Source organism: Heloderma suspectum, chromosome 7, assembly GCF_057233095.1.
Source record: "Heloderma suspectum isolate Gila_16-S chromosome 7, 16-S_ref, whole genome shotgun sequence".
Classification (NCBI taxonomy): domain Eukaryota; kingdom Metazoa; phylum Chordata; class Lepidosauria; order Squamata; family Helodermatidae; genus Heloderma; species Heloderma suspectum.
Window position 1 is genome coordinate 40,217,979 of NC_139464.1, and position 27,923 is coordinate 40,245,901.

At 41.8% G+C, this 27,923-nt stretch overlaps 1 protein-coding gene across 10 annotated transcripts in view; it reads right to left on the reverse strand.

Annotated features, from left to right (window-relative positions):
- Positions 1–1,080: 1,080 nt before the first annotated feature.
- Positions 1,081–27,923, reverse strand: part of RBFOX2 (RNA binding fox-1 homolog 2) — a 225,951-nt gene continuing 199,108 nt past the window's right edge. For 3 of the 10 annotated variants that reach the window (XM_084809710.1, XM_084809712.1, XM_084809713.1), the window contains 6 exons: positions 27,782–27,842; positions 23,748–23,801; positions 23,532–23,624; positions 22,236–22,368; positions 18,608–18,647; positions 8,154–8,667 (listed from right to left, as the gene is read on the reverse strand). In XM_084809710.1, coding sequence (XP_084665836.1) covers positions 8,245–8,667; positions 18,608–18,647; positions 22,236–22,368; positions 23,532–23,624; positions 23,748–23,801; positions 27,782–27,842 — 804 coding nt within the window. In that variant the 3' untranslated portion in view covers positions 8,154–8,244. Of the gene's footprint in view, positions 5,591–6,699; positions 6,773–8,153; positions 8,668–12,302; positions 12,380–16,110; positions 16,154–18,607; positions 18,648–22,235; positions 22,369–23,531; positions 23,625–23,747; positions 23,802–27,781; positions 27,843–27,923 lie in introns of those variants that run through there. The other 7 variants (XM_084809714.1, XM_084809717.1, XM_084809715.1 and 4 more) reach the window with 5 other exon arrangements.

Genomic DNA, 27,923 nt, shown 5'->3' on the forward strand with positions numbered 1-27,923 from the left:
CACAGAGCCACTCCTGATGTCACCATCCTCAGGTCCACCCTGAAAATCTTTAGGTGAACATCTGAAGTGGGGAAGCCTATGCTTGAAGAGCTCTACATCTATAGTCCTGTGTGATCTGGACATCCTTACCCCCATCAAACATCCACAGTCAATTTGGGAACATTGGGGAGCAGGGAGGCATGCGACATTGGGAGCAGGGCCAACAGCACAGGCCCACTTCTCTTTAATCCTGTGAAGTGGGCTAGAGTCTCCTTCAAATCCTGGGTGCATCACTTATTTTAATGCTATCTGGTCTGTAACCTTAAACATTTACATGACACAAAGGCTCCAAACCAAAAACTGCCTAGGCCTTGAGATCAGCCACAGAAGCCCTACTTGCAGAACCGCTGGTAAGTACAATCAAGTTGACGGCAACATGAGACAAAGCCTTTTCAGTGGTGACCTTTCATCTGTGGAACTCCGTCCTCTGATACGTTTGACCGCCCTCCCAGTTTTCTTTTAGGTGGGCTCTAAAGACATTTTTTTAAAATTTCATTCCGCCTTTGATTAGGAAATGGGGCTAATTTAATCATTGCACTTGTTTACATTGTTTTTAGAGCACTTTGTGAATTTGTGATGTGTTGCTGGTTATTATGTGTTTTATGCTGTTCTTTTAGTATTTAGATTAATTTTTAGGGAAAAATTAAATTATGTGTGATTTTAATAATTGGTAATATTGATGTTGTTTTATTGCATTGTTTTTGTTCAAGTTTTGACTGCTTTGGGAAGACTTCTAGTTTTGAAAAGCAGCATACAAAACTCTCAAATGAAATTATGTTGCAGAATTCCAAAGGTTTGCAAACAGGCTCATTACATGAATATCCTCAGTTCATTCTAGACATTTTGTCTAGAATTCTTGTGTAATATAAGCTTGGCCATTTTCTCAAGTAGTTTCTCTGTGCTTCACATTTATTCTTTAAAGGGGTCAGGATTTGTTCTCCAGATCAAAGCAGAAAATGCTACTTGAAAAGGGAAACAAGTAATGGGGACTCACAAGACATTTACTTAGAGAGGCTTGGAATACAAACACTTCATCCAGAGTGGTGTTTCTCTCTTTTATTTAAAAACAGTGCTTCATTACCATTTGCAAAGGGTGAGGAAGGGCTCCTCCCTTGCTTAGAGTTTATAAAAGCCAGCAACATGATCAATAATTTATACACATGGATAGTAATACAAAAAAAAGGAAGAAAAGCTAAAGATCTAACTACTCCGACCTTCACAATTCCAGCTACTTGATAATAAGAGTAACCCAATGAATACTGTATGGTTTGAAAGCTACTGTACAATATGATACTTAAACAGGGGGAGGGGAGGGGAGAGGGACGTTAGAGACTGCCACAAAGTCCTGGGATGCAGATACTATTTTTCCAGAGTCCACAGGGAAATGGGACTCTGGCCAAGCAGCTCAGGCATCCCAGGGAATGATCCAGAGGAGGGGAGAGCATCTAACTACAATGCATCCTATGTCCCAAAGGTACCTGGCAAGGGAGAGGTGCAGGAGATACTGCATGAAGAGGCAAGTCAGCCTGGGGCATTTTAGGCCTTGCGCTGACCAACACCAAGTGTTACTAATTCATCCTGGGCAGTCAATAAATTCTCAGTCAACTTGGTACTGCCGTACAGTCATGCCTTACATTTGACATAGGGCCAGGGGTTTGCCCCAGCTATTTACAAAAAAGAATTAAAAACCCAAATTAAATCTCCAGAAGGATTACTTAATTACTTATTAGACTCCAGGCAAAGTGAGCTGCCAAAACTGTAACACATCACTATTTTGAGTACATCAGCTAGATTCCTTGACAGCTGCTTCTCAAAGCAGCAACAAATGCACTTCAATCTTCCACCCCTGAAAGGGAGAAAAATGAAGAGGCTTCCAATTTTCTCTTCTTTTTAAAAAAATCAACCGTTAACCATGTGGCATGACGCAGATTTCTTGCCAAAGGAATTCTCCAGTGGATGGCTTTAGGGGAAAAAAAGTTGCCAGGAAAGCCTGCAGTTGCTAATTAGCAAGCTTTTCACCCTGTTTCCAGTCTTTTGTCAACTGGCAGTGTTTAGGTTCAACTTATCTAGAAGTCCTCCCAAGTACTCTCTAGCTGGCCATGGCCTGGAAATATCAACCGGACAAAGTTACTGCAGAGGATTGCAACATTTCTGGTGTGTGCTTTCCCCACTGTTAATTTGGCAGCCACCTCTGAATGTTGACATCTTACTCGAGTTTGCTTTCCAGGGAAGGGAGCAGGAGTAATGCAGGCCAAGATTTGGGTTTAACCAGACCCAGGGGGGCGGGGGGGGGATGTGGAGGGAGAAGAAAACACCCACAAAATACATTGGAAAGACCAGTTTCACTCTGACTACCAGAAGACAGCTTGCCTCATTAACTGGAGGTTTAGTTTCATTACACTGTAAATAAAAGCAACATCAAAAGAGGAGAGGGTTACTAGGAAGCGGGCATGGGCTGTTCAGACAATACACTTTACACTGGCTCTTCGCCTTGTCTGCTAGGATTTTCATTTTCCTATTTTAAAACCATTGTGAACCGGCAACATACTCTTAAAGCCACCCCACCCCTGTGTTAAGGATCCCTCAGACACTAGCATGCTGGAGGCTGATAAGCAATGCTCTCTTTCCCAGGCTGCCTGCAAATTCTGTTTAGGTGTGGGGCACAGCAAAAGACATATCGCCCAAATTTGGTTTCCATTCTTGGAATCCAAAGTGTCCCCACCACATCTACTAGACATCTATAACAGGAAGGGGCTATAGGAGGATTTGCAAAGCCTTAACTTTGTATCCACATCTATTAAGATGTTTCAGCTGTACTAGAATCAAAAAGTAAATAGTATCTTGCTAAAAAGTTAATATACAACAAAATTGGTTCGTTGGACATTTTTAGGCTTTGGAGAAACGGAGAGATGAGACTGAATTGTTAATAATAGTGTTCTTCACCACGGATCTCACTGTGTTTCGCAACAGAGGGGTGCCTTGCTCTTCCATTTTACAGATAAGGAAACAGGCTAGGAAAGAGCCCTGGCTAAGGTCACCATGCAGGGCTGGCAGTGTAGCTTTGATGAGAGCCAGGGTGGTTCCGCCTCAAACCAGAAGCACTGAGCGGCACTCACGCTTCCTTAATTGAGGAATTACACAGCCCCCAAACTCCGCTGGTTTCCAGAGTATTTGAGATTTCACATGTAGAGCCTGTTGACCCAAGAACTGTGGTAGAGCTACGCAAACTGCATCTTTTTCTGTAATGCTAACAGAAGGCTCCTTTCAAATGGTTGGTGGCTTAGTCCAGAGGTGTTTGCTGTGACTCATTCCCCAGGCAGGAGTCTGACCGCACCCTCATCTGCCTTGTGACGAAAATGGGCTTCTGGTGAACACGACACTGGGAAAATTTATATAAACCAGAAGTTCCCGCCTTCTTCATTTCCTTGATTTTGTGAAAGCCCCCTCACCCCATTTTCAAGCTGACTAAAATATTTATATACAAAAACAACAGAAATTGTCGTAACAGCAACAAACCAAACTTTGGCTTGAAAAACAAGACAACAAAAACAAAAAGTGGCCAACAGGCTGGCAGTTTGGTGTCACCTTGTTCCAGAGAATCAACATGGTTAAGAGTCTCTAGCTTAATGAAGATCTCCCCTGCCTGTCTTGCTTCAGGCATCCTCAGCGCTCTCTGGCAAGCACTAATGGGAGTGGGAGCAAAGATGCGAGCTGTGTGTGGCTGGGTCAGGCGCCTCCTTGATCGCCCTGTTCGCTGAAGGGTTTCAGGATGTCTCTATTCCTATGTTTACATCACTGGTGGGCAGACAGCAGCGGGAGTTGAGAAAGCTTCAGCTACAAGTCCACCCCCTAGCTGCCCTTTCAGGGTGAAAGGTCACCCAGTACCAATTTAGGCAGGCCAAGGAGCCAAAGGGAATTGTGCTTCTCTAACACGTACGGTTTTAAAGGTAAAACTGCAGAGAATCTGCAAGTGGTGCCGAGAGAATCATGAAAGCTGAGAGGGCAAAGCAGGATCTTTTCTGCCCCTTCGATTTCCAAAATTAGCGGCACATATTTGAGAGCAGTGGCTTGCTTGTTGTCACACACACATGCTGCTATAGCAACTTACAAGACACCCACCAAATAAAATAAATGGCATTCCATGTATGACTTAAAAATGTAAGGGAGCAAACTCTGGGCTCAGAGTCTTCCTGAAGCCCCTCTCAGCTCACAACTTGCAGTACACACCCAAGCTGAGCAGTCTGGATACAGATTTCTCTCCAAAGAGGCGACGACTCACTGAAGGCTCTGTGTTGCATATCAAAGCGGAAGCTTCCTCTGTTCTTAAACTGTGTTTCTGAAATATGTTTCTGCCTGCCCCCAGATGCCAAAGCTATACAAGGATGACTTCAAGAATAGTGTTATGACATAAACAGTCCTCCCCACTGCCTCCACCACTTTTCTGGGATCAAGAACCAAGACACATTTTTCTCTTTTATGCAATTTTTTGATGGCATACTTGCAGCAAGGCTAACTGTCTCTGGGTGAAAAGAAGATGGTCTTGGATGCTGGGATATCTGAGTAGCTCACAGTGGTACTGGTGCAAGCTTTCCCCATCATCATTCTTCTATAACTGCAGGATGCGTACAACTTTGTCGTCAGACTCCTTATTATCGAAGACAAAACTCTCTCCACCATGGCTTCAGGTTCTGTAGTCTGTGTCCCACATCTGCTGCTTCTCCAGCAAAGAAAAGAGGGAGAGGGTGGGAAGAGAGGAAGACCATAGCAAGTGAAAGAAACTAAGAAGTAGAGCCTTGGTAGTGGACAACAATAACTAGAGTTAGGTGTATGTATAGAAGCAATAAGATCACATATTCATTTCAAGTCTTGTCCCCTAAAACCATTAACAGACAAAGTCTTTGGGCAGCTTTGAGGAGTCTTGTCTTGAAAACTGTAAAATCTTGACGCTTCTGGAACTGTCCTGAGCCCATGTGTGCCAGATGGCGGTAAAATGGGGGGCATTTGTGTTTCCAACCAGCATGCAGGTTCCAGCTGCAGCCAATCAGCACTGCCCTCCGTAGATAGAGGAGCTGTTCCTCAAGGATCGCAGGCCTCAGGCTCCAGACCCAGGTAAAACAAGCGTCTGCATGTTCCTGATTTAGTTCCATGATATTGGTTCCTAATGGTGCTCTTTAGCACTACTCATCTCTTTTGTGATTGGTAGGATCAGCTACGCATATACAGACATGGAAATGCATTTTGTTTACCACAGTTAAAAAAACAACAACCAAAAAAAGAAGAACCCCAAAAATGCACAATCTTTGGAACAAAAGAATTAAAGGCAGAAATTTAAAGGAAAAATACATATTCAAAGAACATAGTGAGGTATAAAAAAGTATTTCTCTTGTTTTTTTTTCTTTTGTTTTCCTCCTCTTCTTGCTATAGAGTTCCTCTACTAGTAAATATTGCAATAGCCAGGCCTCATGAACTGGGGGGGCTGTCCCACTTGCAGGGGGCTCATGTCACTTCAGTAAGGGGCAAATCGGCTGTAGCCACCTCGATATAAACTTGCCTGCAGAAGGTTAATGGGGAGAAGAAAGTAGTAGTTAGAGGCTATATGACACCTGCAAGGCCTTTCCCACTCAAATCTCAAGGAAATTAAAAGAAGCGAAAGAAACTTATACCTCCTGAGCCAGTGTTTCCTCAGGCATTCTGCACAGGTCTCTGAATGCTCAGTTCCATATATGCTTTCTACATCAAGAATGCTCTCAGTCCTGTACAATCTATGACAATGTTTGACCCTGCTTCCCTTGCCTAGAGTTCCTCTTTATCTTTGCTCTGCACTTTACTGGCTCCTCTGTTTCCTAGCCTGTTCCTTCGAACGAACAGTATTGATTGATCTTCTCGAGCCAGCCTAAAGAACTAAAGCCAAACTAGAAGTTGCTTCACGTGACAGAAAAGCATCTGCAGAAGATGGCTAGAAAGCCTGGGAGTGCTTGAAAGCAGAAAGAAAGGTAGTCGGGTGCTATGGCTCAGCTTTGAAACAAACCCTATGGGAATAATGATCTACAATCCCTCTGGATCAAGAAGTCTCAATAAATCAATGTCTAGTTTAAAAAACAAGACTTGCCTTTACTAGTTTAATATGTGATTGTTCATTAAAAAATGTTTAGCACTTGATATAAACAAGACAATAAATCAGCTCCTTTGATCCAGGAATGCCAACAGATACTGTATGTATATGCAGAAATAGTATATTAAGGCCTTGACTGTATTTGAGACTTGGTCTGGGAATGTTCATGTAGCAGCTGCGTCACCTGCCGCTTGGGGATTCTGCCAGTGCATTCCCTTTGATGGGATTGGGTGGTAGGCATTATTTTCTCACAGACGTCTTGCCTTTCTATTTTTACCATTCAACAGCTGGCACATGCACAAGGTAGAATGCCACCCTTCCTCTTCTCTTATAGCGCTTAATAAGCATGTCTTATGCTCCATTAACAGCAGTCTCCTGTACTCATGTACTTGGGAGTAAGCGCTATTAAAATCAGTGGGGCATACTTCTGAATAAACACGCTTAGGATTGCACTGTTAGTCTACAGCACATGGGGCTATCAATAGGCAATTGGCAAAGGTCTCTCAGTAAAAACACAGCATCATAAAGGAGAGAGAAGTCATACTCACCACAGCGCCAACTCCATAGCTAGCAGCAGGGGCAAGGGCGTGGTAAGGGTCTGCTGTGTACACCCTGCCATAACTGAGGAAAGGGGGTGGGGAAGGGAGAGAAAAACACGTCACTTCACAGAAAGGCTTGTAAGGCATCTTTGTCACCAGAGGAAAGGGAAGAGGTGTGACCTCCCCGCCCCCCACACACACTTCTCCATATCTAAATTAGTCGCTTATTTCAACAGGGAATTTTTGGGTTTATATGGAGGGGTGCCAGCCCCAAATACTCAGAAACAATGAGCACCAAAATAATTACATTAGATAAAAGCTTTATTTTAACGAAAGGTCCTTCTGGAATTATGTATTTCCCCACGGCTAGCATGTTTTGAGAACTGCCTTTTGTTCCACAAAAGAGTCATCATGAGAGGCTCTAGGCTTTAGACTTCAAGGAACCCCTAGCCCAGCAAGACTTCCATTAAAATCATGACAACTGTAACTGATCATGCAATGTGCGTAGGTGTGAGGAATGAGTGTTGAAAGGAGTAAGGCAGAGACCATGCTCTCAACTTGAAGAAGGAAGCCCTTCCAGTATCCAGAGTCCATAGTGGTGCAAGAGAGGAAGGGAAACCCCCTGGTGTTAGGGCAGGTGCCACTGTACTGTCAAACAGAACAGTGTGAGAGGTGCTTGAAGTAAAAGGTGCAGAACAAGAGTGAAAGCTACACAAATTGGACATCCATGCAAATGCTTTGTTACTTTGCAAGCCACTCTTAATGATGACAATTACTCTGCTCAGGCACATAGAGCTAATTATCAAAGGATCTTTAATGATGTAGCAACGACCACCAGCTTGAATGGCTTTAAAAGGGGATTAGACAAATTCATGGAGGATAAGGCTATCAATGGCTATTAGTCAGGATAGCTAAATATTATCTCGAGTATCAGAGGCAGTATGCCGCTGAATACAAGTATGTGGGAAATACAAGTGGGAGGGGCGCTATTGCATTCATGTCTTGCTTGTGGGCTACCCATTGATACATCTGGTTAGCCACTGTGGGAACAGAATGCTGGACTAGTTAGGCTTTTGATCTGATTCAGCACAGCTTTTCTTATGTTTAATTGCGTGGCCTTCTCTTCCCCCGCCCCCAACTCAACAAGATTCTGAAATTGAGACCTCTGCTCCAGGCTGGGCTTTTGGTAGGGTGGGGTGAAAGCCCCACCTCAGATAGTAGAATGAAGAATAATTTGAGAGCTGGGAAATTTTGGTCTGGTGGCTACTTAGAGAAAGGAAGAGTCGACTTTTGCTCCTTACCAGTAACCAAATAGGAGGGCCAAGCCACACCACTGTGCCTTCACAACACAGACCAGTGACATCAGCTGTCTGCATCCATGTTGATCTCTGAAGGAAGGAAACTACAAAACATGGTGCTGCAGGCAGAACCTCCTCGTTTCTTCCAGCCCAGTCGACAATATGGCTAAGGCTGGGCCTGTTTAATGCTCCCCTTCACAAGTGTCAATTTTTCTTGAATGGTGCCCACAGCACAGGCAATTCTAATATATATAAACTAACACACTACCCTCTCCCACCTCTGATAGGCAAAAATCCTAAAGGCCAGTGCCTTGCCTAGGGACAAAGAGCAGAACTGGCAACTTTGCTCCAGCCACATGCTTGCAAAACTTGACTGCCTCTTTTGCAGAAAGAAATGATGAAGCAGAACCATATGCTTATGATAATCTCTGGCTACATTACACCTGCTAGCAATAGGGCCCAGTTGGAAATGATGCTTTAAGGTTTGCATCCATGGTGGCTGTGCTGGGGAACATGGGCAATGGAATGTCAAAAATGGAACGGTACTCTTTGATACCCAGATACGCTGGAACCACCCCTTCCTTACATACCCATCGCTGTAAGCTGCTGCAGCGGCTGCAGCAGCAGTAGCTGCTGTTGCGGTAGCGGGCTGCGCATATCTGTAGGCTGCATATCCGCCCTGCGGGAAAGAAGAGAACTGGCTTTATAGGTACCTGTCCCCTCACACAAAATGGAGTCATACACACAATACAGAGAGAGGAAATGTTTCAAACTGCATCGACTCCCATGGCACAATAAATCACGAAAACCTGCCCCAGCCCATCTGTATTTTGACACCCCCTGCCAAAGTGGGTATGGGGAAGTCCTATATCACACAAATTCCTAACAAGCAATTCTGATGGATTACCTCTGCTATGGCAGTCTCTGTAAGAGAATGAATCAGCAAGAAAAATATATATGCTGAGATCCACCAACATGCCCTGACAAGAAGCATTGTAAGAAGTTTCTTTGGGAGGGAACAAGTGTCACACAGTATTATTGTTATTTTAACCAGAATAATGTACTTGACAAACTAACTCTCCCAGTGGTTCTTTTACTTCATTGGTGATATTTGCAGGGAGGGGAAAAGTTCCAGTGTTTAAGTCCAGACCCTCAAGTCTTGAAGTAATTGGCTTCATAGCTCCCATCTTTTGGGCTAGTCAGAACCAAGAGGGTAGATATAACCCAAGGTAAAAACAACCCATGCCATCGTGCCTAAGGACATTTAATACATAATACCATCTGCATGGAGCAGACAAACACACATAGACACACTGAGAAGAGCTGTCTCCTGTAGGTTTTCTTAAATTGGGTGGAGGTTTCTGAGGCCCTGAATTCATAATTATGTACACTCCACTGCAATCCTTTTGGGGATGACGGTGCAATGATAATTTTTCCAACTAAATACATAAATACAAGCACCTGTGCAAGCTGAGGGCAATCTTTGAGGAGAATTCCATACATGGAAGCACGTGGAAATGAAATTTCAACAGCGGACTGTCAAAAGCAAGCCCTGTATGTCTCCAAATAACTAGACTGTCATGTTCTTGATGTGCTTCCCTCTCACCCTCTCTTCTTCCCCCAGTCCTTCAGTCAATTGAGATTGCCTTGGGGCTGGGGACGGCCGGGGGGGGGGGGGAGAATTCAGCTTCTCATCACCATGCCAAAGTCTTCCCTTTCCCTACATTTTTGGAGTGGCTTCCTCTTGGTTTTTGGCAACAACAGATTCTAAGCCTCCCCCCACCCCACCACCCTTTAGCCTTTAAGAAGCTCCACTCAGCTATTGCCCCTTTGTTTCTTTTTTTCATTTCCTCCAATACCTGAAACATCATCGTCCTCTATCAGTGAAAGCTAGTCCACATTTCTTGTTGATATTCCTCCATGAAACCCCATATCTTCTATAAAACCTTTCCTGGACTACCACTACCTCACCTCTTCTCTGTATTTGCTGTTACCCCATTTAACCTCCACTTCAATATTTATCCACCTTTGTCTCCCCACTTTCTCTCTTACATGCAACCTCCTTTGATCCATCTTTCTCAGACTGATGCCCTCTGAACAGGAACTGCATTAACTTCTGCACATTGTACAACAGCCTTCCCCAGCCTGGCATCCTGCAGTTGTGCTAAACAACGTGTTGGCTGGGGATGATGGGAGCTGCAGTCCAACACATATGCTGTTGGCCCTGTTACTATTAGTGAACATTGCTACAGATTAAGTAGTTACTAAGTAGTTATGAAGAAAAATGATTGCGTTTCCCTTCTAATACATAGCTCAGCTGGCTGGTGGGAGAATGGACTATGGAACCATCTTGCTTTGCTGCTTTGGGAATAAAAATTAACTTTTGAAAACACTAAAATATGATACACTGCTAGTGTAATCATTGTGAAAAGGTATAGTAGCTTGTTCCTACTGTAATTTCAATGGACTAATGACATACTTAAAGACAACTTATGTGAAAAGTACAGCTTTAATATTATGAGTATCCCACGGAATCGCAAGACTGCTCTTTTCAGAAAGACACACCTCAAAACTCACCCAAATGGCTTATGCAGATAAGGGATTATGGCGGCAAATCCCGAGAATCTTGAAACTATGTTAATTAAGGCAGAGTTAAAAATAACCCTATGTATAGAACAGGAAGATAGTGCAAGCTTGAGAACCTGCAGATTAGGCCAACAAGCCATAAAAAGATACAAAAAAATTGAAATGATATTCAAGTGATATCTGATGAAGATTTCTGTGAAAAGCATCTATAGTCCTCGCCCAATAAAAGACTTCATTTTACCTTATTTGTATTTTCTGTTCTTTGGGATCACCATGGCAACTACTTCCTACAAAAATGAGCTACAAGGCTGTAAAACAGAGAACTGTATGTTTTTTAAGTGGTTTATAGTATCTTCTTGTATATTTATTGCCTATTTGTATAACTTTATATGGTGTTTTTTTTTAATTCTGTATGCTGCCTTGAGGTTTTTATCCTTAAAGGTGGCCTAAAAGTAATTTAAATGTTTAAAAAGTCCCCTTCATTGCTAAGCATCGTAGCTGTGTCAGACGATTATAATATTCATATTATGTTTCTAGTTTTTATTTGAGTTACTCTATTTTGAGGGTGGCAGCCTGGAACAAAAGAATGCAGATGCGTACAAGGTACAGAACAGATTTATCATGAATGCAAACTCAGTATGGAGACATTGGTAACGTCTCTCCATCCAGATAATGCAAGACAGAGAAGCCCACAGTCATCATTGCAGAATTTTGAATACTTTCATTCCTACAGTAAAACAAACCCACAGGAAAAGTCTCAAAATGCCTGATATTTGGGAGGGGTGTGTGTGCTTTCCCCTAGTTTACAGGTTGATTATCAATGGTTAATTCACATGATTCTGAAGACAGACATCACTTCAAGCTCCCTGGTACATCAGAATGAAGAATTATTCTATAGCTTCTCCCAGTGTATAGTGAAATGTCACCACTGCAAGCCTCCCCATAGCTTTGTTTTTAATTCTTTTTTAATCCTATTGTACTGTTCACCAGTAGCTAAAAAAGAATTTTACAGCAACAAGCAGATCATAGCAAAGCTTCAGACACACATTTACTGCAATCATCCATTTTTTCATTTCCTTTTTTAAAAAGCAGGCTGCAGAACTACTGACACATCTTATATTCAGGCATGCTCAGATGTAGCCCTCTCTGTCTTTGGCAACACTTACTGAGCAGCTTGCCTCAGAATGTGCCCAGTGCAGTCCTTTCCCAAGATATTTCTCTACTGATATTTGAGATAATCAGTTGTGTTCAGCGTAACTGTGAACATGAGGACAAGATGCAGTTTGAAACTAAGGAAAGTTTTTCCACTTCAGTCTCTAACTTGCATTTTTTGTAAAGGAAAGAAGGACTGGAATCAGGGTGGGGAAGGGGAATGGTGTAACATTTATTAATCAAATTAAAAAAACAAAACAAACTAAGCATGCTGACGTTTGGAACTAAAAACAACCAGCAAAATCACCACGTTCAGACTCATATTGGCTAGTTCTATCTATCCCAGCATTCTCTTGGGACAGCAGTTTGCCCTAGGCTCTACCACAAGCTTGGTGAAGTACACAGCCTCAATTACTAGAGCGTGCAGCCACAACGACCTGCTATTACGGAAACAGTCAGTCACCACTGGAGTTAACATTCCAAACCTTAAACAAGTCCCATATAACCCTTAAAAAACAAAACCCACCCTAGCCCTGTCCCACACCACAAATGTTAATAATTATAACAAGCAATAACCCATCTGTTATATCAGAGAAGGGAACAGAGACTCCACTGAGAGACTTAGAGCGAGATGTTAACATTTCTTCAGCTGACTGCACAACAAACGGAAAAAAGGAAAAATAATTCATTGGAAAAATGAAGTTAAAAATAGCTGATGTGTATTTTCTGGTAAGCATGCACTGATGCAGATGTGAAATTGTTAATATAAAATAAATGATGCGCATGTATGAATGATCACATCTGTGTGATATGAAAGTCTGCAAATTCTTATTATGTATGCATTAAATAAAATCAAGAGCTGAAATTAAAGCAAATCGTTGACATGCTCCTTCCTCACTGAAGAACAAGGAGCACGGACTGATAGCTATTTGGGTGGATGATGCCTGCTTGAAATTTCGCAAGACAACAAGAGTAAGAATCACTATATTACATTTCTTACTTCTTCCCCACCCCATGAGTTTTCGATGTGTATGAAACAGACAGATAAACCCTGGTGCAAGATTCTTCACTCAGCAGGAAGTTTGTATTTGAAATTTTGGGAACTCCTGCACTGCCTCTGTCAAGCTATTCAAAATTCCATACAGCATGCTCAGGGCACTAACACCTAACACCTCACCCTCCTATCATTCCTGCAACTTTAGCAGAAAGGGCCTGCCCATTAGCTTAATTACAAGGACTTATTGTTCTCCCCCCCACCCCGCCAAAGTATGTTCTATACTTTTCTGCAGCCACTCACATTAGGTCATATAGAATATTTAACCCTAATCACTAACAGAACATTTTAAAAAAGAAATTTAGAGTGTTCCTGTCAACCAGTGAAAGGGACAGACCATGGCCAGCTGTTCCATATTTTTCTGCAGCTGGACAGTAATGAACATATGTTTGAAATGATATAATCTCAATTCCTATGCAATTCGTGCCAATTCCCCCAAATTTCAATTAGGTAAAAGGCACTGACCATTTTGTTTTCACTTTTAAAGCCAATTGAATTGGGCAACTGTGAGCATGTGATGCCAGACACCTTTTCCTACAAGCAAGACAGCTACAAAACCTCGATCACAAGTAGGAAGCAGAGCCAGGGGTTTGGGTGTGAAGGAGATGTGGATGTGAATGTTTAATGAGCAATACATATTAAAAGTAAGTGTTCTCCGCAGTACACCTGTCTGCTTCAGTGTGGGGCAAGAAAAGAGAATGACAAGGACTGCCCAAGTGCTGCTTTAGCAAGGTGGGAAGGTGGAGTTTAGTTTCATTTAGTCTGGAATCCATTTAGGCTTGATGTGTCTCAAGCGCTCCTAGGAGCAGTCTTTAATTATCTTTTTCCATCATATGAAACCATGGAGAGCCCTTCAGACTCGCTGCAGGGTTCTCATTTGTCATTTACATTTGACATCATGAGCAGTGTGGCAGAATTGCACTGAACCTCAACTCTATTGCTTTCTGTAGGGATTGGAGAAAAGGCAGAAGTCAAGGTAAGCTACAACTCAGCAACCAAGGGTACAGCAGAATATCCCTCTGGATTTTTAGATATCCACAAGAAATGGATTGTATTTTCATTGTCTTTTTTGGTAACACAAAATATTAACAAAAAATTTAAACTTCCTTGTTGAGTTAAAGCAAGTTTTCAGTAGCTATTGAAGCCGTTAAGGGAGGCTTTTGAGTATGGTTATAACTTTGTCTCACTAACTTTTCACACCTCTTAACGTCAGAATCATAGAGACAAATGCTAGTTACAGAAAGGTCAGCAAAGTTATTATATCAATATGCATTGGAGCTTTTACGTTGTAAAACCATATAATGTTAACACAGGACCAATGCAAATTTTGATACGCATTTTACCTTAAAATAACATATATACATATACACTATTTGTTTAAAATTGTAATGAACATCCTTGCTGAATCCAACCTCAGGCCTAGATTGTTAAAACTAGCTTAAGCCATGCATGGCTCCAGAGCTGTTTGTACACCAATATTTCTGACAATGGCACTCCTGGTCTGCCTGATCTCATCTGATCTCGGAAGTTAAGCAGGGTCAGCCCTGGTTAGTGCTTGGATGGGAGACCGCCTCGGAATCAGGCTTCCTGCATTGAGCAGGGGGTTGGCCTCGATGGTCTTGTAGGCCCCTTCCAACCCTATGATTCTATGATTCTATGAAGGGAACACACGCACGCTATTATCAACTCACAATGTCTACAGGAGACCTTTTATCCAATTGACTTAGAGAAGAATAAGTTCTCAGCTCCTCTCCTCATGTCCTGTCTTACTCTCTCTAAAGAAACTGATGCTCTAAAAATTTGGCATACTTGAGCACCATCTGCTGGAAGGTTCCTTTTTGCTTCCTAACAAAAAGGCCATAGGTTCATTGCAATGTCAAAGGTCTACATAATACACTTCTTTGTCCATGTCTGCAGTCATGAACTTCCCACAGCATGTGCTCATGTCACAAATATGTGACATGTAAGTATGGACAGACCAGTTTTATTTCCAGTCCATGTCAGTTTCGCATGTGTTTAGTCATACATCCATTCTGTCCCTTTTCCACATCAATCTGCAATTACCACACAAAAATGTCCATTATTTCTGGCACTTTAAAAAATGAAATCAAATGTTGGTATGCATTTTACCTTAAAATACATATTTTACCTTAAAATACAAAAGTTTTATATACATAGAGGGGAGGGGTAGCTGAAAATGGTATTGCAAAATTTGGAGAATTGTGAAAACTAAATTCATCCCATATATTTGCTTGGGAAATGCAAATTGGGTTGGTTCACTTAAAAATGGAGACTGAATGAAAACCTCTAGTGTCCCTACTAACATCTGAACTGGAGGACATCTCTCTATATCTATATATGACAGCAGCAATTCCTATAATTTTAGTGGCGGGGGTGGGTGGGGGAGATCCACTGCAATCACAAGAATTGCTGCTGACCATATCTGTGATATGACCATATCTGTGATGTAACCAGGGAAAGTTGGCTGTTCACATGGATAAACATGTTTTGGGAGAACTAGCTTAAGCCATGCTCACACAAAGCATTTTAATTCTCCTGGGAGTCTTAACTGCATTTATCTCTTTTTATGGAGTTTCAGAAATTGATTCAAATTTATGGGAGAAGTTTTGACAGCTTTCCTAACAAAATCAAAACCCTAGTATCAATTTCTTTACAAAAATGCCCTGCTACACAGTGTAGATGTGTGAAACTAAGTGAACTAGAGGCAACCATGCAGGGCAAACAGTCAAAGACATTGCTGGAATTCTGCGCTGTGAATCTGCTTCTTGCCTCTAGAGCACTATTGGGACACTGCTTATACTGTTGACAGTCTCCACATTCCAGTAAATAGGTCAAGTCGATGGTTTTTGGTGGGTTCTTAAAAAACCCTACCATCCACATATCCACTCCCAAAATTTTATATAACAGATGATAAAAGAAAGTCAGAATGTGCTGCAACTAATTCCTAAGTTGTCTTGCAAGATGGCCAGCAGGTATGCCCCATAGAAAGCATGGATAAGGAACAGGAAAAAAAGAAAAGTAGATGTGATTCTACTGTGCTAGTCACCTATATGGTAACAATACAAGATGTTTGCCTGGTTGCTTGCTTCCTATCATATCCTATTTGTTACAAAAGTGGAACTTGTGCAGCACTGAGATATGCAGGAGTTTTGATCACATGCTCACAAATGTATGCTGGCCTTTTTCTTTTTTAAGACTCTGTTCCCATCTCTAATTCAGCACTGGAACGGTTAGTATTAATTCAAGGGTTTGTTTTTTCCACTGCAATCCACAATCTGATTGGTTGGCAGGTCACACTGGCATTCCTACCTGAGGTATTTTAGCGCTAATGATTGGTTCCTGTAAGACTATTCTATAACAGAACACAGGAAGAGCAGTTCAAAAACACAGCTGTGGAAGGAAACAGTCACACAAAAAGCCCACCAAAGGGCTTACCAGCCTTTTCTTTCCAGAGGATGCAAGCACGCTTTTCATACATAGGTTTGGTCTTTTAAGACAGCTGCTCTTTGCCAAGTAAACCCACACTAGTGGAAGCTGTGCTAGAAGCTGCTACTTCCCTGAGCACCCTGGGGCTGGTTACCTGCATTTTTAATGCCAGAGAGTAATAAATCTTGTGGGACAGCCTTTATCATGAAAATAAAGTAGCTAGGCAGGGATGATTGCCCCAGAGAAAAAAAGGAGATGAGTAACAAGAAAAAAAAGGAAAGCAAAATGTATGAGCAGAGCTTGAGACCAGTTTTCTTTTCTGTTTGCTCTTTCCTACCTTCATATTAATCCCCTCTCTCCTTACTTCAATTTGTTGCCACCAAATGAGCTTCATCAGTATGATTTTTGCACTTGGCTTCCTTTACTTTCTTTCTAGCACAACTATACAAAGCTAATGCCCTCTTCATTCCCCTTACAGTGGCTATTTTCCCACAGAGGCGGGAAAATAAACAGCTAGTAAGTTGTTACAAGGAAACAGCTCCTATTTGATTCATGCCAATTAAGACAGCAAAAAGCAGGTTGCTTAGAAGTTATGACTGACATGTAGCCATACATTTCAGTTCAGCTGGCAATGAAAAGCAATGGGGAAAGCTTGGTTAATCTACCTTGAGAGACTGCATTTACAGTAGTCCTGTTCTCTTCCCCATCCCAAAAACCCTAAAAGAGTGAGATCTAAATAAATTATAGCAAAAAGACCAATCAATGCCATTTTAGTCCTTATATATATTTAAATGCCAAAGTTATTGTGCAATGAGTCTATAAACCATTAAAACTGTTACCTGTTATAAAAAAAAACTCCTTTTGGCTAAGGTAGGGGAAAAAACCTTCCAAGAAGAGTGGGGAAATTACACCTGACAGCCTTTCTTGTCATTCGTATCCCTGACTGTGCGAGAGATGTTATTAAGCAAAGGATGCCATCTATTTATTTGTCTCTTCACTGCATGATTGGTATCCAGCTGTCTCCTCTGTATGAAAGAGCAATTTAGGAGTGCTGGGGGACAGGGGAGAGACCTAGCATCATCCTTTTGTATTCCTACACAAATTACAAAGCAGAATCTGGCCAAGGTAGGAAAAGGTTTGTATACGAAACCCAGAAAGAACTGATGCCTGCAATACGTTCCACTATAACCATCACAGTAGGATTTTCTGTGTTTAGCCAGAATGCATCCCACTTGATGTGGTTAGCCTGGGCAGGGAAATGTCTCCTTATGAAGCACAAAGACTCTGTGCTTTTGAAGAACAAATACAGAACAGAAGCAACTGAAGTTTGCCCCATCTGTTACCTGGGAATGAACTTGAATGCCTTCTAAAACAAGATTATTTTCTTCGGCAGCAAGAATACTGAATTCACCTGTCCTAACTATAACATAATCATGAGGTCTCTGTGACATCAAAGCTGTACCTCCGCTGCTACTATATTGCTGACTTTGTATTAATTTGGTGAACAGTCTTATTGCCAGCTGGTACCTGGTAGGGGTAGGTGGGTTAAAATCTCTTTCAGACAGAGATAGATAAAACAGTTTGAATTCTTCTTCTGAGCCAGTGATATATGCACATGTTCATCAGACTAGAGTCTAAGGAATTCTTTGTATCAGGCTGGCTGCTAGAGCCACATGGCAAGGCAAGGCATCTGGTTAATAAGTAGTCTCAAAAGGTATGAGACAGTGAGAACTTTTAACCAAATGCTTTCACTTATGGAGAACAAAGTGAGGGGGAGAAAGGTCATATTTAGGGAATTAAGTGGCAAGATGTTACCCTAAGAATTATTTATCCTGTAATTTAAGGGAAAATGTGTAGTTTTCCAGTATAGCTAGCTTTCACATTTCTATGTTGCGTGTGTTTTTGTGCACCTTGAGTTCCCTTAGAGTACAGCTTCCTACATAAATCAAGTCTTCAAAAGGTCCCAAGGGGGGAATGGGAAGGGGTGAAAGAAAGGGAAGATTTGAAGCTAAACCAATCCTGATATTTTTTTGGATCCAAATTATGCCAGAGATGCATTGATGGAAATGTTAATATGCTAATCATCTCTCAGGTTGATTACTAGTACACCGTACCCTGAGTGAAAAGGACACCCAGTAAACTGACTCTGGCAATGGTCAGGAGACCCAGAGGTTCAGGTCTTGCACCCAGGGACAAGTGCAGTGACAGAGAAACATGCTTGCATTCTTAAATATGTAAATGTATATATCCACAAAGAAGAAAATTAAAGTAAATTATATTTGAAAACACAAAACAAAACAAAACCAGAAACATCAACCCAAAAAAAAAAGGCTGGCTTGTCAGGGGTTGGGGATGAGAAGGCTCCGGTTTGTGTACTTACATAGAGGTCAGCACCGTAAAATCCGTCCTGGTAAACCACACTGCAGAAAATCCACACAAAAACAAAACAAAAAACAAAACAAAAAGAACAGAAAACACATTCCAGTTATTGAGGACGGCAGCATGCACATGCATTTTACACAGGCAGGTGATGTATGAATCCATAACCTGGGCTTTCGGGCAGGAGCAAATCAGCAAGAGATTGTGTGTGTGTGCGCACGCACGCTAGACAGCTCCATGTCATCTTCCATGGCATGCAGGTGGGCAGGGCAGAAGGGGAGACAGTATGCAAAGGAGGGATGGGGAGAGAACAACCTTTACACTGTACAACAGAACATTGCTGTTTCTTAAAAAAAAAAAAAAGGAAAAAAAAAGGATCTGACGCCCTGGAGAAACGTGACTTGAGAAAGCTCGACTCTGGCTGCTAACCTGGAAAGGCCTCAGTTAACCCCCTAAACACATGGACAATGTGGCTTCATGTAATGGGCTTCAAGTAGAACAAACATGATCTTTAGGAGAAGTTCATCAAATGCTGGAATCCACCTAGGTCAGAAACACACCAAGAGTTGTGTATAATTATGCATCTTGCAGCCTTGTGCGATCATTTCTGATGATCATACATCACCTGTTTTATATCCTGTACATTAGACATGCAATAGGATTTGGCTGATCACACAAGCATGCTAAGTATTATTATTCAGCACCTCAAAAGTACTGATGCAACAACTCAGTGGGGGGAAAACCCCAAATCAATCAATTCTGATCAAGGTAAGCACAGATAAATGTAACTCAAAAAAGAAATACCCACAATGCATTGCTTTCACAAGCTGAGATAATGAGCTAAAAGGGTTAGGCAATTTGACCCAAGGTCCAAGAACTGAAAAGTCAAGTGAGGAGGATCCCTGATAGTAACGACACATTCCACAGCTCTTTTTTGAGTTTAACAGCCACTAATTAGTTTCTCCCAGAAGCAAAAGGATCGGGGACCTGGAAACCCCAACACTTACTGGAACATTTAATAGTGTAAATCACTTTGCTTTGGTGGGGCAGAGGATCAGGGAAGGACAAGGAAGGAAAAAAGGGTTTGCCACAGCCCTGGTTATGAATGCATGCTTTAGCATTGCAGAGCTTTTTCCTGCTTTATTCCCCTGGATAGCTGAATGCTAAATCACTCATATTAAAAAGCATTAGTTTCCCATATATGAGATCCTTGGGTGCATATATCTGGCTTACCAGTTAATGTTATCACAGGCTAGGAGGAAGGAGGCAGTATTACTTGTATTTTTTTCTCAACTGGAGTGCAAAATGATGTCAAGTATCTCCCACTCTGATCAGAACACACCCACCTATAGGAAGTTACAAACAACAAGGCCAGGATGGCTTGGCTATAACTCTGCCATACTCATCAGGGTTCTACAGTGATGCAAGCTAGTGTTTAGTGATCAGGTGGTATCCAGGTTCATAGTGATCACAATCTGCTCCCTTAGCTGTGCTCCAAGTCTGATCTACAAAAATACAGTTGGATAAGGACCAATAGACTTGATGACACTTTCGTGCAGAGAAAGTAACATCAATTCAGCAGGGAGAGGTCGGCCATATGGTAACTCTAAAATTGGTTATGGGGGGGCAGAATTAGGGGGTCTATATTTCACTGCTGCTTTGGGTTTATCAGCCCCACCTTGTTAACATAATACAGGTTTGATTATTTCAATGACATTTGTAACAGTAAGCTCCAGAGATGCTTATGCTCTGGTTAAGCACCTTCTATTACATTTCAGCTTATATGAATGTCTCCTTTTCAACAATTTATCAATTGGAGAAGATCATCCCATTCTTATGATCTTTTATTTTAAAAGGCTAAGTGGGAGAAAAGTGATGTATTAGCAACAAACATTTATGCCCTCCAGATAACGAAACTTATTTGCTGCACTTGCAAAGCTATTTTCCCTCTACTGTATATCGAGATAAATTATACCACCAAAATACTCTGACCTCCACACCACAAGGAACCAAAACTCCAGCAAGTGTCTCCTGCTCTATAGGGCCGCCTGGTCCCAGCTATGACACAAAGTGAGTTACTGGTCAATTTTACAAAAGCAACCTGCACAGTTTGAGAGAGCAACTTGTTTACTGCTGTTGTCGCCCAACCAGTGGGCAAGTTAATATCATTTGAATATGTATTATCCTGAGAGCCATTTTGGAGTAGAAAACATCAAGCTACACTGGATTTAAATACTCAGTTTAAATCTCACTGAAGTCCCAAAACATGTTCTCCCAGTGCACGACTCAGATCAGATTCTTTTCTAGGAATATTCTAGCCGTTACTATCAGGGATAACAACAACAAAATGATATTCCTATACATTGATTTATATTTCTAAGTATTATCAGCTACACATAAATCAGTGCAAGAAGGGCACCATGTAATTAATCCATGGAACCAATTTTAGTGGACTGGTGTAGCAATTCTCCCTGTACAGATAAAGAAGGCTGCTCCACACAGGTACTTGCTACTTTATAGGGTGGAACAGTAAAAGATACGTATACAACCTTCTATTATAAAAGAAATGGGCATCTGGCAACTGCACATTGCTTCCAGTTTTAAATTCTGGGCACAGCAATCTAATCCTGTTAAGATATTAAGATGTTCCAATGGAACTATCATGAGCCACAGCATTCCTGTATATTATGTGGCAGTAGACGATATGTCATATGTATGACTGCTCCTAGTCAGAAGAAACAAGAATCAGGACCCAACTGCCCTCTCTAGGTGGTTTTTCTCCTGCTCAGGTTTCTTCTGAGAAAGATTTGAATCTGAGAAAGATGCTTGGAGGACACCACTACAAAATAAGCAGCATCTTCAGATATAAAGTGAAATCTTAGAACAAAAACTTCTGGACATCCTGTCAAGTCTTGAAAACCCGCACCTCTGAAATAACAATACAGTAGCTTGTTGCTACAGACTTATTTGCAGAGTATGGAAATAAAAGCTAAGGAAGCAAGGACAAACATTAATAAACACTGTATATCAGTGCGATGTTGTTTGTTTTGCTTTATTAAGTCTGCACTTTCACTTTCCTGCCTTTCACGTACTCTACCTTTAAAACAGATTTGATAGATCTTTGTTTTAACCCTTCTCAAAATGTCTCTAATCAAGAAAGCAAATCCATTGTGGGTAACTGTCTCTCCTGTGTCCTATTCCCAGGCAGCGTGCAATGAAGCTAACAAGCAATGTTTGCCACTCTTGGGTAACTCAATGAAACCGGACTTCAGAGAACAGAAGCTGCCCCACTCCAGACTCTACACCCTTTTTACTGCTCTCTTTGAGTAATACCATTTTACCAAGGCCAGATCATTTCCATGCTGCCAGACTGCTACCATGTGCTAGAGGAATTGGCAATTCATTTAAACCGATGCTTTTCACTGGTGAGCCCACAAAGTAATGAAAAGGTTGTTCTAGTCAAAAATGTAAGGTTTTAGATTGCCTTTTCCAGGTGGAATGGGTGCAGAGTGTTTTGGTGTTGGCATATTCTGACTCTCACCATCCATCATGTCTCTAGTTTTTATTCTCAGTAAACCAGCTAACTTTCAGGTTCTGCAGAGCACTGTTGGTTGGTTTACAACCCTTACCCAGGGTAAGCTGGGATGGCTGCTGGAGGTACTGCCCGCACTGCACCATACACTGTCCGTCCTCGGCCCCTCAGATGGGCTCCCCTGAATGCGGCTGCTGTGGTGGCTGCAGTTGGGTAAGGGAAGCCGGGAACTGTGAAGACAGACAGACAGACAGACAGACAGACAGAGACAGGGAAAAATATGAGAAGGATCCCTACATCTCCTGAGTTAATAGCAACCATCTTTGACTAGAACGATACGCAACTCCAGAGCTGTGGAATGTTCTGCACCTGTCCTGCAAAGGAGCATGCTTAGAGCCCTGATGACATCACATACCTCTTGCTACACCATGGCCCTGAAGGGGAGGCAGGGTTGCAGAGAGACCAGGCATGCAAGGGATTAATGCTGTGTCATGCCTCATTCATCACAATCTGCAAACTGTTTCCCTCTTCCTCCACCCCATTTTGATAATGCCATGCAGTCTGGTTAGAAAGAGTCCGAGAAGCACAGAGAGTTGCTACTAATATAGGCGGGTGACTCTTCCATATACTTAGGATGGGAGCACTTAAAATGCTTCACCATGAGCCCCTTAAACTGGCGAGTTGACAACAGGGTGAGATGTTTTGTTTGTCTCTCTCTTTCTCCTTCCCACCCAGTCCTTCCCACCACATTTAATTTAAATACAGAAGGGTCATAAAAATCCAATGGAAGGTAGCCAAAATTAATCATAAGGTGCCAGTTTACCAAGAGCCCACCTTCTGGCAAAGGTGACCATTATGTGGTTCTATATATATTGGGCCCTGTTTTATTACACTTCATGCTGGAGTAAACTGGCTCGGGGCAAAACAATGTCAAAACCTCAGAAGGCAGCTGAGAACACAATGCAATAAACAGATACCCAGAAGGCGCCAGTCAGTCACAAGGCACAAATCCAACCCAAGGTGCTTCCAGGAGCATGCCACAAGGGGGCCTGCAGTGGACTCGCAGTTTAGTAGCTTGAATAATATGCACTTTGGAGTGTGGCCTATTTCATTTCTTCAGACCTAAAGCCAGGGCAATTAGGACTTCCATATACACATCCTCCCTTATAGATTTACAGCAGCCTTATCACTTGGGGAAGCTCCAGCCACAAGCAGGCATGCAAATGCATTGCACAATAGAAAGGGTCATGGCCACCGCCTAAAGAAGTGGCATCTCTTTCTGACAAGGCCCATCCTTTCAAGTACATATTATACAGACTGAAAAGAAGAGGGCTAACAGATCACTGTTTACTCAAGCACAGTAACAATACAGGGGCCAATAGGGGCTACTTACTGATTAAAGGAATGTAAGTGTTAATACCCCCCCTTCCTGAAAGGGGCACTGCAGCGTCATTGCCCAGCGAGACATCTGCTTGAAAACTGGATGCTAATTTAATTTTAAAAAGAATAAAAAATGTAAAAAGGTTATAAAGAAACAGCAGATTGAGAACACAAACAAACACCACTGCAGTCAATTGGCAGAAAAGGAAGAATCAACTTTGAGTTCTACCTGCATATAATTCTGGGCCGTACACTGCTCCAACCACAGGGCTCAGCTTCCAACCTGAAAGAAGAATGAATGAAAGAAATGAGCACCAAGATCTACCCCATGGAAAGAGCAAACCGTTCAGTATGTGCAGTGTGGCTTCCAGTGCTTATCCCCTTGTTTTGCTTCCATCTAGATTGCTCCTGCATATAAAGACCAGCTATTTTTCCTGATTTCTCATGTTCTGGGCATAGATGCCAATTAATTCTTTTTGATAAAGAATCCTGTGCTAATTACTTTCTACAGTTTGAGTATGAAGCTGATAGTGCAGTCACCCTTTTTCTTTTCTTTTTTAAAGGCCATAGGTGGAGTGAAGGAGCAAGTGAAAAAATGTGAAGACGTCTAAACCTATTTATACAAGCTGCATTACAATAAAGATGCACAAATGGTTTGTGAAATTAGAGCTTGGTATCTTTGAACACCCCATTGGGAGAGACCCCCAGTGTTAGAGCACTGGTGAGCATCTGGAAGGAACTAAAGGAAATGAGAGGAAAGCCTCCCCAGGAGACTTCACTGACAATACAGAAGGAAGGGTGGGCTATCAGGCATTTAGTGCAGCTATATCACTCATTAGCTTGCTTGGAAAGGGTCATTACCAACAGAACCAGCCATACACATTATGACCTTTGTGTCACTGCTGCTATGCTGCAAGGGATCATTAGGACCGTCCAAGTTTCTGAACCTGTGTACTGTAATTCCTTATGCTAACAAGGAACACCCTATTTCATATCAGTTCCACTTCCAAGAAAATGAAATCCACATTTATCAGGTCTAAAGAGGCTGATCCTAACCAGCTTCTGTCTTTATCTCTCAAGCAGACCAGTTGCACTGGTGAGAATTTACTCAAAACTGGAATGCAATCATGCTGATAACTGAGCTACAAAGACTATAATCCACGAACATACTTAATTATTATGCATTCTTTTCTTCATCTTCAATAGTTTCATCTATATTTGTATCTCTCCTCCCACCCCGGCAAATATCTTTTCAATAGCATTTTTAAATATTTGCCCAATAGGATACAAAGTCATCAATATAAGTATTGCAGCAAATAATGTTTAACAGAAATAAATTGGTTGCTTAGTTACAGGTATGTCCCTGCCAAATCAATATAAACTGATGGGTCAGAGCTGTGTATTCTATGATGTGCATACAAAAATTGGGAATTTAGCTGGCTATTAGATGAAGTGCTAGATGAGGTGGGCTCTGTGGGACAGTCAGAGGTTAGGAGGGTAACATTTCAGTAACCGACATCGCCCTTTACTGTTATCCTTGAAGGGCCATAGCTCAATGATAGAGCACATTAATGTTCCAGATTTTATCCCTTGCATCACTAGTACCTAGCAATGTCAAAAAAGCCTTTGGTCAAAGATCTTGGAAAACTTTTGTTCTGAGTGGACAGTACTGGGATCTGACTCAGTGCAAGGCAATCCTCAGCCATATGACATGATCTGTGTGTCTCATCTCTGGCATTGTCAGTTAAGAGAATCTTAGCAAGCAACAAAGCTGGGACAAACCTCTGAGATCTTAGGCTAGACAAAGTCTATCCGTCTCAGTGGGCTAGTAAACACGTTATGCTAAGCCACCATGGGTTAATGAACCCGTGGGGTTTAGCGATGCATGCAGGTGGCCAAACAGATTTTACAAGATGCCCATTTTCCCAAATTGCTTGATAAAGTTACTTACATTTTTGAGATTTTCCATTCTTGAACATTTACAGTAAGTTATTGACATCGATATGCAATATACAGACATACCCTTTTAATATCACTAATTACTATGCTGAGGTGATGTTTGGTAATATATAACACACATCTGGAACAATACCTCTCTGTGCTGTCACACAAAAAGCTGATATGGCAAAGGGTTCAGTGCAAGAATATGGCCAGACAATATACAGTTTGGATTCACAATTAAAACTAAAATTTTCCCTACTCCACACCCTAGCCAACCAGACAGTATAGATTTAAAAGACCCTAATATTTAACCCAAATTGGGAAACAGCATTTCCATCTCTGCATTTCTACAGTGTCACCTTACAGGTTTTAGGACCTCTGCAGAAATAATCACTGTTTTGCTCAATACTCCTAGGAAGCAAGTGTTCATTTATGGGGATTGAACTAAATGATAGAAACATTAGGACACTGACTTGCCCATGGTCCTCAGAGCTTCTCGTAGGAGAGAGCAGGACTGAGAAGTCACACTCTCTGCTTCCAGCTTTGTTTTAGTCACTTACCAGGTCTTTTGCACTAACTGCTGTGCTATGGACTTGTAGTTCAACATCAATTATTTTGTCATATTCTCAATGGCATTAAAGCCCATACTTTTCATTTCTGAACAACTCTAAGAATCTAGCATAGTTCAGTAGCAAATACTGAAATATGTAGGTTGCCATAATTAAATGTTGTACTTGTGCAATACTTGGCAATGACTTTTTGTATAACAAAGACACTGACCAATAAGGGCATTTAGGCTGTATTATAAGAAGGCTAATGCACATAAGAGCCATGCTGGATCAAACCAAAGGCTATCTAGTCCAGCATTCTGTTTGCATAGCGGCCAGCCAGATGCCCATGGGAAGTCCACAAGCAGGATGCGAATGCAACAACACCTCCTGCTTGTGTTGCCAGCATACTGGACTAGTAGCCATTCACAGCCTTATTCTCATGAATTTGTCTAATCCCTTTTAAAAGCTGTCTAAGTTGGCGGCCATCACTATGGGCCAGTCTGCACGATCAAACAAGCCACAGTAGCTTGTTTGAATTGGCAGCATGTGCCAGGAGCCATTAGCTTAATTACCACCCGGGTGTGACTTGTTGTGTTGTCCAAACCCGGGTGGCATAGCTTGTTTGAGGAGGAAACAACCCTCAAATAACCCTACAATAGGCCATGGGTTATTGAGGGTTGCTTTCCCCTCAAACAAGTCACGCTGCCCAGATCTGGATGCTACACTGAGCTGTGCCGAAGTGGGTAATTAGGCTAATGGCGCCCAGCATGCACTGATGATTTAAACAAGCCATGGTGGCTTGTTTTGATTGTACAAACTGGATCTATATCTTTTGGTAGCAAATTATAGTCTGTATTATAAGAAAGCAAATGCACACACAGACCACGGGCTGTTGTAAGGTATTTGAGGGTTGTTCTCCCCTCAAACAAGCCATGCCACCTGGGTTTGGATGACACAAGCTGCGCAGGGGCGGGTGTATGTGTGTGGAATTAGGGAAATGGCACCCAGAACATGCTGGGGATTTAAACAAGCCACTTGTGTAAATAAGCAGCCAGCAGGCAGAACTCCTCCTTTATTATTAGGCTTTATAACCCCTGCAGTAGCAAGGAGAACTATATTTCATCCCTTCCAGCCCAGGGATTCTATGATTTTCCCCAAAATGTTTTGGAAAATGTTTGCTGGGGCCAGGGGCGAGGGAGATAAAGACTGTTTTAGAACTAAATATACGCCTGCATGTATGCCAGGATTTATCAGGCAATTTCCTTTTCAGCACCCTTTCCCACTATTGACTCTCAGGGCCAATTTTTAAACATCTCCAGATGTTAAAAGCTGGTTGGAGATTTGGTGAAGGACACTGCTAGACAGGCAACTGGTCAATAAACCTGATGTGTATGCATTCATCACTTGTGCATGCACATCAGTTAGACTACACTCACTATCCAATAGTGGTGGAGACTTCTATGTGGATCACTTCTCACTAATTTAACAGTGAATAGCAAGACCAAGCTTCCAAACTTATTTCCTAAAGCTAGACATATTAAAATCACATTTAACATCTGAAGTAACTTTCCTTTTTTTGCAGCAGTTTCCAATACTCTCCTGTCATTTTAAAAACAAAGCAGACATCTTACTTCAATGTTTATAGACACAAGGCACGAAAGGTTCTTTTATCACAAATCTTTCCCTTATACTGAAAATCCAGAGAAAAAGAACTTAACCTATCAGTTCTTCCCCCATGCCTCCCTTGTTCATTATTAGCATTTCCTCTTACCATTTGCATATGGTGTGACCATCTTCTTATTAGTCATCACTCGTGCAGTGGCATTATTAACCTAAAGGTAAAAAAGGGGAAAGGGAAGAGAGGGAAGGAAACAGAGGACTTTAGCAAAAATGGTGGAAACCATTTTTATTTT